Source organism: Schistocerca serialis, chromosome 3, assembly GCF_023864345.2.
Source record: "Schistocerca serialis cubense isolate TAMUIC-IGC-003099 chromosome 3, iqSchSeri2.2, whole genome shotgun sequence".
NCBI lineage: Eukaryota > Metazoa > Arthropoda > Insecta > Orthoptera > Acrididae > Schistocerca > Schistocerca serialis.
This window is the reverse complement of record NC_064640.1, coordinates 952,194,103-952,209,927: the sequence shown is the minus strand read 5'-3', so window position 1 is coordinate 952,209,927 and position 15,825 is coordinate 952,194,103. Positions and strand designations below refer to the sequence as shown.

General features: G+C 38.0%; 1 protein-coding gene across 1 annotated transcript in view; it reads right to left on the bottom strand.

Moving 5' to 3' along the window:
- Window positions 1-996: 996 nt before the first annotated feature.
- LOC126471336 (Down syndrome cell adhesion molecule-like protein Dscam2) overlaps window positions 997-15,825 on the bottom strand; it is a 208,809-nt gene continuing 193,980 nt past the window's right edge. Inside the window, exons 11-13 of the mRNA XM_050099457.1 lie at window positions 1,487-1,915; window positions 1,139-1,377; window positions 997-1,041 (exon numbers count right to left, since the gene is read on the bottom strand). Coding sequence (XP_049955414.1) covers window positions 997-1,041; window positions 1,139-1,377; window positions 1,487-1,915 — 713 coding nt within the window. The remainder of the gene's footprint in view (window positions 1,042-1,138; window positions 1,378-1,486; window positions 1,916-15,825) is intronic.

Genomic DNA, 15,825 nt, shown 5'->3' with positions numbered 1-15,825 from the left:
AATTTCTGGCTTCTTACCGTTTCACCCCCATGGGCGACCACAGCCCGGCTGAGCTCTTACATGGCCGACAGACCCGCACGCTACTTCATCTTCTGCGGCCTTCCACCTCACGGCCTCTGGTGCCTTCGCTTGGCCGGTTCACCGCTGATGACCTTGTATGGGTACGGGGATATGGCAGGCAACCAAAATGGAGTCCTGGCTGCATCTTACGACACCGTGGCCAACGCCTGTATGAAATCCAGATGGACACGGGTATTGCAGTGGGTCATTTGGACCAGCTTTGGCCTCGTTTGCCGGCAACGCCTGTTCCGTATGCCACTACACCACCTTCAGCTCTACCTGACGCTCAGGGTACTGGAATCTCTCATTACTCACAACACAGTCCTCTCACCATCATATTGGTGCCAGCACAAGAACTGACGCCACCAGGAGACATGCCCATGCAGGAACCAGATGACCATCATCTGTCGGAGCAACTCTACTCGCCTCCGTCTCCTACGGACGCGGATACACCATCCATGTCTCCTGTTATAACAACCAGACTTGCCACAATGGGCAGATTGGTGCACGGGGACCCAGCAGATTTGACCACAATGTCTCCTGTCATCTCAACTCGTTATCATCGGGGACACTTCCATCCGTATGGAAAGCCTCCTCCTCGAGACTTTACAGCCAGTCAAACAACACCTATGGACGTTAGCAATCTACAGGCCACCTCCATCAAGACCTGTGCAAAAACTTCAAAGGAAGGAAAAGTGTTGTGACTCGCCAATCTTTCAAAGTGCCGCCGTGCAGTTACGTGCGTCCTCTACATGCGGCGCTGTATGCCAGCCTTGCAGCAGCAGCACCACCTAAGCGGCCAGCCAGCCAGCGGCCGCTAGACTTGGACTCAGTTATGATTTGACTATTAAAGTGTACACATATCTTACTCTGTTTACGTGATCTGTGACTTTCATGTATTGCATCTTTCTTGAAATATATTTGTTCAACTTGAAGTTATAACAGTGTGACTGTGAGCTCACTCCAGTTTTTCCTGTTTTGCTAATTGATAAGTAAGATTTTCTTCTGTTAAAAATACTGTTGTTAATTTTTGGATCTCATTTTAAATGAATAAAGACTTTTTAAATTTAGTACTTACCTTCCAGGTCACTAGAAGTGTTTTGGAATCTTTCACTTTAATCTCGATGTCCCTCGGTGGTGCTTCTGGTATTTCTTCCAGCGTAGTCAAAGTTACTGTTTCACTTGCGTTGGATACACCAACAGAATTTTCTGCTCTAATTTGGAACTGGTAACCATTTGCAGGTTTCAGATCTTTGAGGGTAACATTCAGCTGATCTCCTCTAACTACAACCTGGACAACATTCTGGTGCCAAGGAACTGCTAACAGATGTACACACTGCTAGAATTACGCAGTGTTATAAGTTAATGTTTTTAAACAAGTACAAATAAGTGAAACATTTCATTAGGAAACAGTATCAATGCTTACCTGTTGTGTTCTTATACTGCACTATGTAAGCTCCAATGGCACTGTTTCCATTATATGGCTGCTCCCAACTGAGAGAGACTGATCGGCTTGTGAAGTTATTTACACGAACATTAGTAGGTGGTTCTGGAGTTTCCTGGACAATAAGTTTCATTTCTAATTGGTCCTTTCCATATTTGTTTGAGGCAACACAAATAAAGGATGAAGTATCTTCTCTGCGAACATGTTTAAACATGAGTGTTGATGTTACTCCTTTGCTTGTATTCTCTTTTTTAATATTTATTTTTGGGTGTTGCTTAGGCTTAAGTTCATGATTATTTTGGTACCAGGTAACGGATATTGGTTTGTCAGCAGCCACTGTGCAGTTAAGTATAGCAGTGCTTCCCTTTGGTACTGTAACATTTGTAGTGTGTGTAGAGAATCTCGGAGGAACTGAAAGTTAAGAAAACATTAGACTGTCAAATGTTTGGAGGTACTGTATCCTCTCTCTTTAGGTAGTATTTTTCATGGATAAATCTCACTACAGGCAATACTTATTCAACCTGACATATCAGTGGCAAGAAACATGCAATATGATGAAGGTTAAAATTGCTCATGTAAAAATTGTATTACTCCTCAGAAAGGGTAAAAGAACATGATGACACCAGTGCTATGTTGAAAGTCATTAATCAGTTTCTGTCTGGAGTACATAGTTTTTGAGTTGTATGTGCATACATAAACAAGTCAATAGCTGCATAATAAGTATCATATTTTTATGTTTCTGTTCTTCTGTGGTGTGAGTGGTGGTCAGTGCCCATACAGTATTTACAAAAATTTACATTTAATATTGTCACATTATTGAGAAGTAGCCACAAGCAGATTGAACACTGGTTTATTTCTCTATTCCCTCCCTGGAGAACTTTTTATTATTATTATACAATTGTGCTTTACAGTAGCAACTGAAACATCATCTTCAAAAAGCCAGAAATGATGATAAAATATCCCTTGTTATAACTGATGTTTTGAAACTTTCAGAAACAATCAAGTTTTTCTATAAAGTATTTGTTTTACTGTGACAACTCTAATAAAACTCTTGTAATCATTAACAATATGGGCAAAGAAAAATATATTCATGAAGTGTCAGAAGTCATGGAGCTGCTCTCTCTCAGAAGTAAAATCAGGAGAGAGGAAATGGTTGGAAGAAAATGGAGTAGTAAGGCTCAAGAATACAGAAAGATTCACAAGAGCAATTATACTGACTCCGGTCAAGTTTCCCTTTGCCTTGGTGATCTCACCTATAACCTGAAGCATTGCCAGTCTCTTTGTATTGAGATTTTTCCTCTCTTCTTCCACCACTTTGATCAAAGTCCTGTAAATCACATAAAGAAAATCCACTATTTACTAATATTTATCACATCTCACTTCACTTCAGTGGAAGTGGGAGAAACACTGACACCAATGAAAAATGATCCTAGATTTTCCATAACAATCTGTATGTAAAATGTAACTCATAGTAACTCGACATATACAGTAAAATTGTTTATTACTTTTTGCTAAAATAGTTTTCATGTATGTAGAACAATACTTTGGTCACAATTCATTGTTAGTAGCCATAGAGATTTGTACTGCAAATAATAGTTTCCGTTGAGATTGCTTCTATGCTTGCATTAAATTTACCAAGGAAAAAAGTTCACTCAGCATTGTGTGAATCATCTGAGAATATGTAAATTTTTAGGAAAAGTGAAATCAACATAAAGTCTTGTTCCATTCATGTATGATGTGCAAGAAGAATGGCTGTTGGTAATCTTGCAAATGACTGCATACATTCACAAAAAGCTGTAGCTGTTCAAAGCTGGTTTAATAATGGTTACCTACTATTTAGCTACTATAAGCTATTTCTGTTTACTCAGGCTAAATTTAACATAGCAATACTATGGGGGAAAGGGGGACAGAAAGGGGGGGGGGATAATTTCCTACTCTAAATATGTAGGAACTTCATGAATTGCAACATTCTGTGATATTGGTACAGAGATGGTGGCAGGCAAGGGACTCTCTGCAGAAGACTGTTACCATTGCCAGAGTAAGGAGAATTCTAGTCCAAAGGCTTCTTCCAAATGATTTTCAGATATGATTTGAAGTGATGAAATTTTATTGCATGTGAAGGATTTGTAAACCACTTTAATTCCCATTACTGGGCTAGGGATTCTCCATATGCCACCACTGTTACAATACAACACACCTCAAGGTAACAGTCTTGAGTGATATGACACCAAAGCAACTTACTGGTCTGTTCCTTCGACAATCTCATTTTGGTACCTTGCTATTCTGGTAAATCGTGGCTGGGCCAAATGTGTCCATGTATGAAAATATCAATGGCCTCTTGTTCATTCAGGATGGTACCCCACCATATTTAATTGACAATTAGTGTAATTATGGTTTGACTATCATTTCCTATGATGTTGGTTGGGTCAATGCAGTCCTCATGAGTGGCCAGCACTGAGCCCAGATCTTATACTATGTGACTTCTCCTTGTAGGGATGGGCAAAGAGGAAGTTAATTGGACAAAATAATGCATGCAGGATGATTTTGGAACTTGCATCTGGTGTGTTCTCACCAGTGTACCATTAGAGTTCCTTTTGAAGTCAGTTGAAAGCACTCCCAAACAACTGGAGGTGGTAGAAGATGCTGCTGTGTAAGTAAAATTTGAAATGTAAAAACTATTTTTTTAATTCTATGGATTGTAATAAATCTTGTTTCAATAAAATAGAGCATTTATTTTGGGAAATATTGATATTTTCAAATGGGTTCTTACTTTCTACCCAACCTGTTTGTGGAAGGTCATTAATTTTGTAAAGCTGCTGCTTATTCAGTTCTATTACCTAGCTATTGTTTATCCCATATTGCTAGTTTAGTATTGACATGACCACACATATATTTATAATAGGACAACAGTAATCTATGTGTCATTCCATGAGATTAAAGGCCTATCTGCAAAGCACATTGCTACTTGTCATGCAGCTTACAGCCGTGTTCAGTATTTGGATATGAATCTTTTTCTTGGAACATTCCTTCATCTCCTCCTCGGAGAGGTCATGGCATCACACGATGTCCTCCACATGGTTGTGCACAGATCAAGCCACACTCTTAAGTGATGTGCGATGCTCAATATAAACTATGTGATTGCTCTGAAAACTTACTAGGGAATATTAATCAACAGACCTGGCTTAATTTTATGCATTTCTACACTATTAATATCAGTCTAAATAAGGGTTGCCAGCCCTTTTTTGACCCTTGAGACAGGGTTCACCTTGTCATTACACTAAATCCAGTGATTAATGCCCTGTAGCAATGTAGCTGCATTCAGAAAGTTTTCAGTATACAACCACAGGACTGGAAACATACATCGCCCTCAATACACTGCCTCCATCTGGTTTCAAATAATTACATGTATAATCTCCACACAAAAAGTAGGAAAAGAGTCCAAAGCCAACAGGTAGAAAGTTACATACAAGCACCACACTTTGAGTTTCCACAGAAGCAAGTGATGGTTTCAATTAGTGCTAGTCAAGTCCATATCTGCAATTAGAAACAATCTCCTACTACCTAAGACCAGATAGGGGGGCTCTGCATACAGAAAACATGAAAACACTTCCATAAAAAACCAAAAACTGACAAATCAGAACTCCACACCCACACATAAGAAGACACTTTTGATTTCCTGTGGGTTTTCATATTGGTATTTGTTATCACTAACTAAAGAGTTCAAAAATGTGAAACCCCATAACACACCACCTACATTCCAGAAGGCACACCACTTCCCTGCTGCAACCTAAAGGGATGTCATGGGCCTTGTCAATTTCATGAGCTCCCAAAAGCTTCACAAAATTGCTTCTGCAATTCAAACACCTCAGCCAGTCATCTTCAGCTCTGGAGGCATTTCCATTGAATAGTGCCTGTTACTGCAATAGCCCTCCTCTGGAAAATGCTGCTTCCTGTCAGGACTTTTTGCAAGTTTATTTCCTGCCTTCTTAGGAAACTCACTAAACTAAAAGTCATCACAGTAGGCTCCAACAACTAAGCACTTAGGTGGATTACAGAAAGGCTGACCCATCATCTCTGGGCTAGGCAAGGTCACCTCCCACAAATTACCAGAAACTGTCTCTGATGCCCCCAACAGCCTGTCCACAGGCTGAAAGCTGCAGTAGGACAAGGAAAGATATGAGGTGTGAACACAAAGCAATGGGAATTTTTATTTTTCTTAAAGAATCTTTATATATTCATCAACATCAATTTTGTCCCTTTCTAAGTAATGGCCTCAGATATAATATACTTGACTTGTACCAGCACTTTTTCCAATTTTGGAGGCACTTCTGGAATTCACTTTTCATTATGGTGCTCAGCTCCTTCAGCAATTCTGCTTTTATCTCTTCAGTGTTGGTAATAAGATGTCTTTCATGGACCTCTTCAGCCTTGGCACCCGAATGAAGTTGCAAAGGGCCATGTATGGTGAGTATAGTGGATGAGGCAACATGACAGTTTTTTTTTCACCAAACAATCATGAATAAGCATACAGGTGAGTGGGATTATTGTGATATAATTTCTATGAGTGGTTTTGCCACAATTCTGGTTGTTTTCTTCAAATTGCTTCATGCAAGTGGAACATAACTTCCAAGTAATATTCCTTATTGACTCTATTATCATAAGGCAGGAACTCATGATGCACTATCTCATTGTAATTGAAGAAAACAATGAGAAGAACTGTCACATATGATTAAACTTTGTGATTTTTTTTTGGTCTTGGTTCTTCAAGCAGTTTCCATTGGAACAATTTGGCTTTGGTTTCAACATCATACCTGTATACCCATGTTTTTTCAGCTATTATAAAATTTTTACCGTTTTTGGAGCTTTGTCAGTTTCATTCAACAATTCCTGTGCAATGACGATGTGAAGTCACTTTTGGTCAAAACTCAGCAATTATGGAACAATCTTTGCTGATACATATTTCATGCTCAAAAGTCTGAAAAGAATGTGTGGCATGAGCCAAATGATACACTGACATAATCAGAAACCTCTCTGATGATGATCTGGCAATTTTCCAGATTCATTTTCTTTACTTATTCCATACTGTCATCAGTAATTGATGTGCTAGGGTGTCCTGGGCAGTCAACATCTTCAACCTCTTTTCGGCCCTCTTTGATACATTTATACCACTTGTAAACTCTTGTCATACTCATAGCAGGTTTTCCAAAAACCACAGTCGACATTTTGAATGCAGTGCTGCACTATTTTTCAATTTATCAAGCAAAATATAATGGATTTCCTTTGATATGTCTTTTTTGAAGGTAAAAATTCACTGAGCACTGAAACCACATATAACCTTTGCAACTGTCAACATTACACCAGATATTCAAAACATCTGAAAATGCAAGCATACATCAAGAGCATGTGTAACAACAAGATTGTTTTTAAACTCAGATGTATAAAGCCCATGTAACTAAAAAATTTCAATTACTTTTTGATCACACCTCATACATTACACTCTCCTCTCATCCTCAAAGGACAGGTGGCCCTTAATCATCCTGGGGCCCATGTGATCTACTACTGCTTCTTCAGAACGTTTTAGAATTTACCCCTCATTTCTCTCTGTGGAAGGAACTAATAGTTCCCAAAGCTAGGTAATAATTTGTTTCTACTTAATAATGTAAATTTATCTTCTCCATTTCTAGATGCTGAACACTGAGACTGTGGTTAGAATGATTCATTTATTTATTCATTCATTCATTCATTCATTTCCATTTTCTTTGCCTGGAGTCAACTCAAAGATGATTTTTGTAAGCATCACAAATAACAATATTAACAATAATTATATTTACAAAATATGTTGTACACCACAATAATTATTATTGGATCATAAATCTGTTTTATACGTTTATTACTTTACAGCTGATATGCTGCTGGTTCATCTCACATGTAGTGTCTTGGAATTCACTGAATAAACATACACATTTTTCTTCAGAAAATATTTAAATTTTGTGTTAAAATCAATCCTCTGTTTTAAAATTTTGTTCTTTTCTGAGAGTGGTTATATTCAGTTCTTGTGTTGCACTCATTTACAGTACTGCAGTTGGTAAATTCTCTTGGCTGACACATAAACAAGTAAATGTAAATGAAATATTCATAAAGAATATATTGTTAAGTATCTGTGCTGTACAAACATTTTATGACAGGATTTTCAACAGCCTATCCCTTGAGTAAGTCTTACTGCTTGTTTTTGTAACTGAATTATTATTTTTAAATGGACATAAGCTGCAAAGCCCATAATTCAACTCCATGCTTAATATGGGAGTAAACTGATCCATAGTAAACTACTCTGTTTCAAATTCTGAAGGTGGCAGGGGTAAAATACAGGGAACGAAAGGCTATTTTCAATTTGTACAGAAACCAGATGGCAGTTATAAGAGTCATTTCTGAAAGTATTTGTATGGAGTGTATGGAAGCAAAACGTGGACGATAAATAGTTTAGACAAAAAGAGACTAGAAGCTTTTGAAATGTGGTGCTACAGAAGAATGCTGAAGGTTAGATGGGTAGATAACATAACTAATGAGCAGGTATTGAATAGAATTGGAGAGGAGAGAAATTGGTGGCACAACTTGACTAGAAGAAGGAATCGGTTGGTAGGACATATTCTGAGGCATCAAGATATCACAAATTTAGTATTGGAGGGCAGTGCGGAGGGTAAAAATCGTAGAGGGAGACCACGAGATGAATACACTAAACAGATTCAGAAGGATGTAGGTTGCAGTAGGTACTGGGAGATGAAGAAGCTTGCACAGGATAGTGTAGCATGGAGAGCTGCATCAAACCAGTCTCTGGACTGAAGACCACAACAAGAACAACAGTAAACTACTTTTAATGTTTGACCAGAAACTATATTTGCAAGCTAGCTAAGTATATATATGCCACTGCTGACTTTTCCCTGATATGAAGCTAACATGATCTGTCCACCACAGATTTTCATCAAAGTATACACCTAGAAATTTACAGCTGCCAATCTGCGTCACCAAGATGTTATGTAGATTATTTACGTTTGTGTGGTGAGACCTACATTTTTTGAATGCTAGTACATGAGATTTGCTGGCATCACATCGAGGCCCAGATAGTTGAAATATTTTGTTAATTCTGTTACCCCATTAGTAGCAAAAGAATCTAGCTCCTAATATGTTCTACCATAGAATAAGACTGAGGTATCATCTACATAGTTTTTAAATGAGAGTTAAGGGTATGAGTCAAGTCATTCATATACAACAGGAAGAGAAAGGGACCAAGAACTCAGCCCAGAGGTAAACACTGTACTACTGTTTCACTGGTGGATTGGAAGTTTATGATCTTCCATCTAATTTGTATGTCAGTTTAATGTATTGATGTATTGTTTATGATTCACATAACATATATGTTACTATAAGAAGCATGTGTGGATCTCCTCTACAAAATGACTCTAGCTTTTTTTTAAAAAAAGATATATATATATATATATATATATATATATATATATATATATATATATATATATATAGAGAGAGAGAGAGAGAGAGAGAGAGAGAGAGAGAGAGAGAGAGAAGAAAGAGAGAGAGAGAGAGAGAGAAAGAAAACCTATGGTTTACTGTGTCAAATGCTTTTGTCAGGTATAAAATGTATCTGCAGTCTGTATCCTCTGATCCAATAGAGAGTACACTTCAGGAAAGAATTGTGTAATTGCTGTCACTGTGCTTAGCCCTTTTCTGAACTCACAATGAGAATCTATAGCAGTTTGTGTTTTGCGAAAAAGCCACTACTTTCAAATACTTTACTAAATATGGGAAGTAGCAATATTGGTCTAAAGTTAGAGTCATTTTCCTTACTTTCCTTTTCATACACTAGTACATGTTTTCTCTAATGCTGTAATTAATCAGGTTGGTAGAGTCCAGTCAACAAAGGAAAAAATAGGGGGAAAAATCTTGTAGCCACAAATTTCTGTATAGTGATAGGAGAGAGGGTCATGAACAATGTACTAAAAATCTGCACTGGTGGGATGTGAATTCAGGGCTGGGGCGGGGAGGGGGGGGGGGAGGGGGGGGGGAGGGGGGGGGAGGGGGGGATGGGTGGACGGGGGGGGGGGGTTGATGTTTTTTTTATATTTTCTTGACTAACTCAAAAACTGCAGCTTCTGACAAAAATGTTACATGGTACAAAATTAAACTGCATTAAATTTCCTACAAAAACAGGTTCTATTATTTTTTCTCTATGACTAATAGTTTCTGCATTGCAGGGGACTGAAAAATCAGAGATTATTCAAAGTAGTGTTTTTCTTTTTGCAGACAAACCATACCTCCCCATAATTTTCTGTACTGCTCTCTTGTATGGGGACTTACTTGTAGTTTTTATGTGAGCTCTTATGTAAAACATGTTCCTCTAAATAATGTCTGAAAAGTATAACATTGTTAAGGGCATTGTTGTGACCTTTGTAGTGTTGGTGGGAAAGGGATTTGATTGAAAAATGTGGATTCTTGCTGCTGTCTATCATTGACAGAATGTTATAAAGCTGTGTAATTGTGTTATAGCCACTTGTTGGTGAATTAATGAATGATCAGAAAGTTACTGCACTTCTCTCACCATTAATTGTATTAGTGGCAGGCTGCATTCCATTCAGAAATTGCTGGCAGTCATAAGGGGCAGAGTGAAGCCTCTTACCATACATCCACAGTATATATTCGGAGGTGAGAATGAATATGTCTGATGGAATGGGACTGATCAGGTACAAGTCTAGAATGGTAATCTGCTGTAATACATTGCATGATCTATGTTGAAATACAAAGTTTCGTAACACTTAGGTGACCTACTTCTGTTGTAGAGGGATTCTATTTTAACCTCTGGAACTCTTCAGACATTGGGAGAGCTGAGGCTGGGTTATGCATTTGATACTCCTCATGCTGTGTAAAGTATTCAGCCTTTGACAGTGGAAACAATGAAATGAGCATCGTCAAATAGATTTTAACAGCATGCTACACTCTGGCAGGCTGTTCTAAGTGGCAAACAGTTGACTGCTCCAGCTGTTGAAAATTTTTCATAATCGCTCACATAACTGCAAATAAGTAGGCCACTCACTTAACAAATTGAAAATAACTCTACTATATAAACACAAGCTGAGTGGAGTTATTTTTTCTCCTCACAAAAAGTAACTGGACAGGACATGCTTGGAAGGTATAATCTGTATGCAAAATGAAAAGTGAGCAATGCTTGTGGTGATGGAAGTTGCCTCTCCCAAAAGAATGCTACAGATGCTATACAGAATGACAATTTCCCCTCTAGCAGTGTAGAACAGTGTGCAGAGATTTAAGTAGATTCTGTCCATATGAGTTTCTTGTGTTAGTATTATTAGTAACTGATATCTACATTCCATGTAGTGTTAACACACTTTGTGGAAAATATGCATCCCCTGGCCATGTCTGTGCACAGCACTGGCAGTGGTTCATAAGGCAGAGTGTCAGTATAACTTTGTGAAACACCCTGTAATTGCTACTTGTGATGTAGTGTGATAGACAGATGCTCTTTAGTATGCAGACCTACGAAGAATCATGACTACAATCTGGTGACCTACCTTCCCTCACACTTCTACCCCTCACCCCCACTCCATCCACCCAGTCATACCCACAGAACACAATTTATCTCTAAATGGCTCTACTATGCTCAGATGTGGTATACACCTTTAATATTTGTTCTTAGCATACTTGATTTAACAGTAATAATTAGTTTTATACCATTAAAACACTATTTTTAATAATCATTTTTTTTTATCCACTGCAATGTGTTAACTATTTATCCTAGAGACAAAAATGAACACGACATTTTCTGTAGGAAATGTAATGTATCCAGAATGAGAAGCAGCAGCTTTAAAATTATTTCAGAAAAAATGTCAAAACATGACCTTTAAACACCTCCCCATGACCACGCTCACATCCTACTAGTGGGGATTTGTAGTATGTTGTTAATGACACTCCCTCCTACCACTTCATAAAAATTTGTAGCTATCCAATTATTTCCCATATTTGACCTTTATTTTCTTTGTTGGCTGGACTATTAAGTGGCTCTGAGATTCTTTTAAGTACACCTTAGTAATTTCACTTGATATGCCATCCCATCCACATGAACTTTTTCTTTAGCAGGTGCACTACATTGCATACTTCTTGCTCATTCACCTATATGAATTCAAACTCTGTACTTTCAGTGAGCATCTCAATCTGTGCATCTATAATATCTATAATATGAGCTGACTGGTCAGTAGAAGCAGTGAAATAGTTATTGAAAATGTTACATATATTATCTCGGTTTTTCACAATGTTAGCATCAAATCTTGTGCTGAATGGTTCATGTTCATTTTGGGACCTTTATAGTATATGTCAATTAACTCCCAGGATGCCTTACTTATATTACCAGACTGCTCTATTGATTTATTGTTAATCTGCTTCCTTATGTAATCAATTTAAGTTTTAAAAGTTTTCTTCTTCTGATTGTATTTTTCCTTAAAAACAGGTAGAGTAATAACTTTATAAAGCAGGTTTAGATCGTGTATACTCTGCCTGCACCTGATCAGACTTGGTGGGAGCTTCAGTCTAGGATTATTTCTATGTTGGGAATGTTTAACTACCTTCTAGATTTCAAACCTTGTCCAGTGTGGGCACCAAAAATCAGTCTTTCTTTCTCATCATATCCGATAAGTCTTGCCTGACCCACAGTTCTGTGTGACTTCCATAACTCTTCCCAATCCCTAAACCTCACCAGTCTTTTTCCTTCATCCCTCTTCTTTCCCCTTCAAACCTTCTGCCAGAAGAAGGAGCCACTGGCTCCAAAAGCTTGCAAATTTCCATATCCTATATATATATATTTTCCGCTGCCACTGCTTGGTGAGTAGCTTTTTTATCTACTCAGTTAGATTTTGTTTTTCTCTGCACTTACCAAGCACTGACAGCTTGTCCATTCATGTTCATTTTTAGTATATTTCAGGTTTATTTCTCCATGTTTACTGTGGTACCAGCACTTGCAGTCAATGCACAGGGTACCTATTTTCAGTATTTTTATGCAGGTATCACAAACATCACTGTCACTTTTAAGATAGTAAGACATAATAACACAAAAAGCACTCAGTCAGTGCTGTCTTGAGGCACAGAACCCCTTTGTAAGGAAACCGTAACTAATCGCTTTATAATATTTTTACCTAAAATTTACACCCTAGCCAGCTTTTGAATCACCTCAGGATCTTCATATTGTGGGTATTTACAGGCACATTATATTTTGTCCCAAGTGCAGCTAGTTGCTAGGATTATGTTGACATCATGTAATCCCAGAAGTTTTGCTGAGTTGCAGATATGTACAACAGAAAGACTGTCATAAAGTAAGCTTTTGGCCAAGGCCTTTGTCAAAAATAGACAACACACACACACACACACACACACACACACACACACACACACACACATGCACGCACGCACACACATGACTACAGTCTCTGGCACCTGAACTTGGTCTGGCTTCAGCTGTCAGAGCCTGTGGTTCTTGTGGTGGGTGGGTGGGGAAGGTGGGGGGGGGGGGGGGGGGGGGTGCATGCACAGGGGTGCCTGTCTGTTGGCTATTTTTGACAAAGGCCTTGTTGGCTGTAAGCTTTCTTTGTGACAGTCGTTTTGTTGTGCCTGTGGCTCAGCATCTCTGCTATATGGTGAGTAACAACTATCTTTTTCATAATAATGTTACATTTCATCCTGTATTTTCTATTGTTTGGTTTTCCCTGAAGTTTTCAAAATTTTTATGATTTTATTTTTCAAAAGCTGGTCAACAAACAAATTAGAGATTTTAAAAGGCTGGACACATACATATTTATTGCATCTTTTGGCAGTAATGAGATTTCATTTCCTGAAGGTGGTATTGGCCACTCAGCTGTAAGTTTAGTAGTTTTTCAAGTGAATTTACTTTCTGTTACAAAATAAGTATTAGGGTTTAATGTCTCATCGATAATCGGGTCATTTGCAAAATACATGAGTCACCACAGTTTTCTGAAGAAAAGAAGTACAAGTTTCACTTTACCTGCTCAATAGTGACAGTGACACACAACATCCATTATGGAATTTGGCTGGTTTATAATTTACATATAAAATCTCATTGTAAGTTGGCAAATGATTTTCTATTCAAATAAATACCAGGTTTTATCACTGTAAAATTCTTTGGTTTAAAACTTTGAAAGTATAAGAACATTATTTTTAAATTGATAAATAAACACATGAGATAAGCATCTGTTTTATGAATAGCCAGTATATTATTACTCAACTTGCAGTTCCAATTATGTCATGGCTTTTACACTTTTGCTAATATGGCTTCCCTACTCAAAGTCAACTTTATGTTGTAGCACAGACAAACAAACACTGTTACATGTTGTAACACAGACCAAATAAAACTGTTCCTTTTCACTAGATGATGAGCTATGTCCTAATACCTTTGACAAATACTACTGAAATGTGAAGTGGCAGCTTACTATTTGTGGCTCTGAGGGCTACAGGATCTTCAGCTGTATGTATAGCCAGCAATATGCCTCCTTCAGCTCATAGAACAACTTGATCCACAATACAACTGGATTTTTACCCCACAATAAGTCACAGCAAACCTCTTCTTCCATAACACAGTGTTAGCTGTACTTTCTATAAAATAGAAGCATCATTCACCAGTCATCCAAGGCTTATTTTTCCAGTGCTTGATTTTCACCACACGATTTTCTATCTTCCCCACCATGTTCAAACTCCTTACATTCCACTCCGTGACTTGTAGAATGTTGTCCTTTCATTGGTTATTCAATCTTTTTCTCATTATCACCTCCTCCTTGATAGTCCCTTCCCAGAGATCCAAATGGTGGATAATGGGAGCCAGAGGAGAGATCATCATGAAACTTTTTTGAGTTATTGGCCACATGTTCTGTGGATATACATTATGTGTCTTTAATGCAGTGGTGTCTGTTGCCTTTTTGCATCCTCCTGCCATTGATGATTGCTAATTCTTCCACCTTTTCAGGGCAATTTCCCATCCCAAGGGCAAAAGAGTACCCTGAATCCCTGTCCACTCCTCCGCTCTCTTTGACAAGACGATTGTCAGAACAAGGGTGACTTCTTATGCCAAAAACCATTGGCTGCCATTGTTGCTGCTTTTTATTCAAAATTTAAGCATTGGTGAGGTTCGAAACTTGGAAATGAGGACATTTTGATTACCAGTCAAAAATGCTACAGCCGTTTTTTTTTTATTACTTTTTAATTTTATTTTACTTTGTTTTATTTTTTATGCATGTCCAAAGGAACTTTGCATCATAATCAGAATAACACAGGCACTGCACTATCGTATTTATGTGTCTAAACCAGACAAGTGACTTTCAGGAAAATGTCTGACCTGGATGGGAATATACATAATGGATGTACAAGTACAGGCCATAGACGCATGGTTGGTGACATGTGGAAGTTTGGGTCTGGCTGTGAGCTGTGCGTCAATAGCCAAATGGTAAGGCAAACAAAATCTATGGACATAGAGGCTGCCACCTCCGTACTTCCCGTTTTCACCATGACGTCATCCAGCCAATGAGAAGCCTTCCACTGCTTATAAAAGCGGAAGCCTCACCAGTCCATGACAGCCTGTTTTACCCCCAAACAAAGATGATGGAGGTAGTAATTGAAAGCTTGGGATTTTATCTAAATTTGATGTGGCAAGTAAACCGAGAACTTTTTATGCAAGGACTCCATCGTGAGAGACTTCATAGTCAAATGGTAAGGCAACTGCAATAAGTGAGAAATCTGGGTTTGAAACCTCTGTTACTGTCCATGTATATAGTAGGCAATAAACATCTGTTAGGGTTGTTACTGTAAACCATATTCACAGTTCTGGGTAAGTGTAGTGCTCATATTAGTTCTAATGGAATCAGTTTGTGGTTTGATAAGTTTGTAAAATGATTTTGTCCCCCTGGTCCTTTCATTCCTTAACTTCTCTAGCTTTGTTAAACTTATAGAGCTTCTAAAATACATTATCTCACTTTTTCACACCTTAATTTTTCCCTTTCCTTCTGTGCAATGTACAATAAAACTGGTACATAATATTATGTTTGGTAAAACACCACCTTAATTTCATGAGATACTTTACTCCATTTCATTCCTCTCAGACTACTTATAATGCTAACAGATTACCTTGCCTGTGCACATATCTTTTGGTCAATGGTTCCATTATCCTGTATTATATTGCCTGGTACTTGAAACATCAATTGTTTTCAGCTGTTCCCCAACCACTCCCATGTTTAGTACAGTTCTAG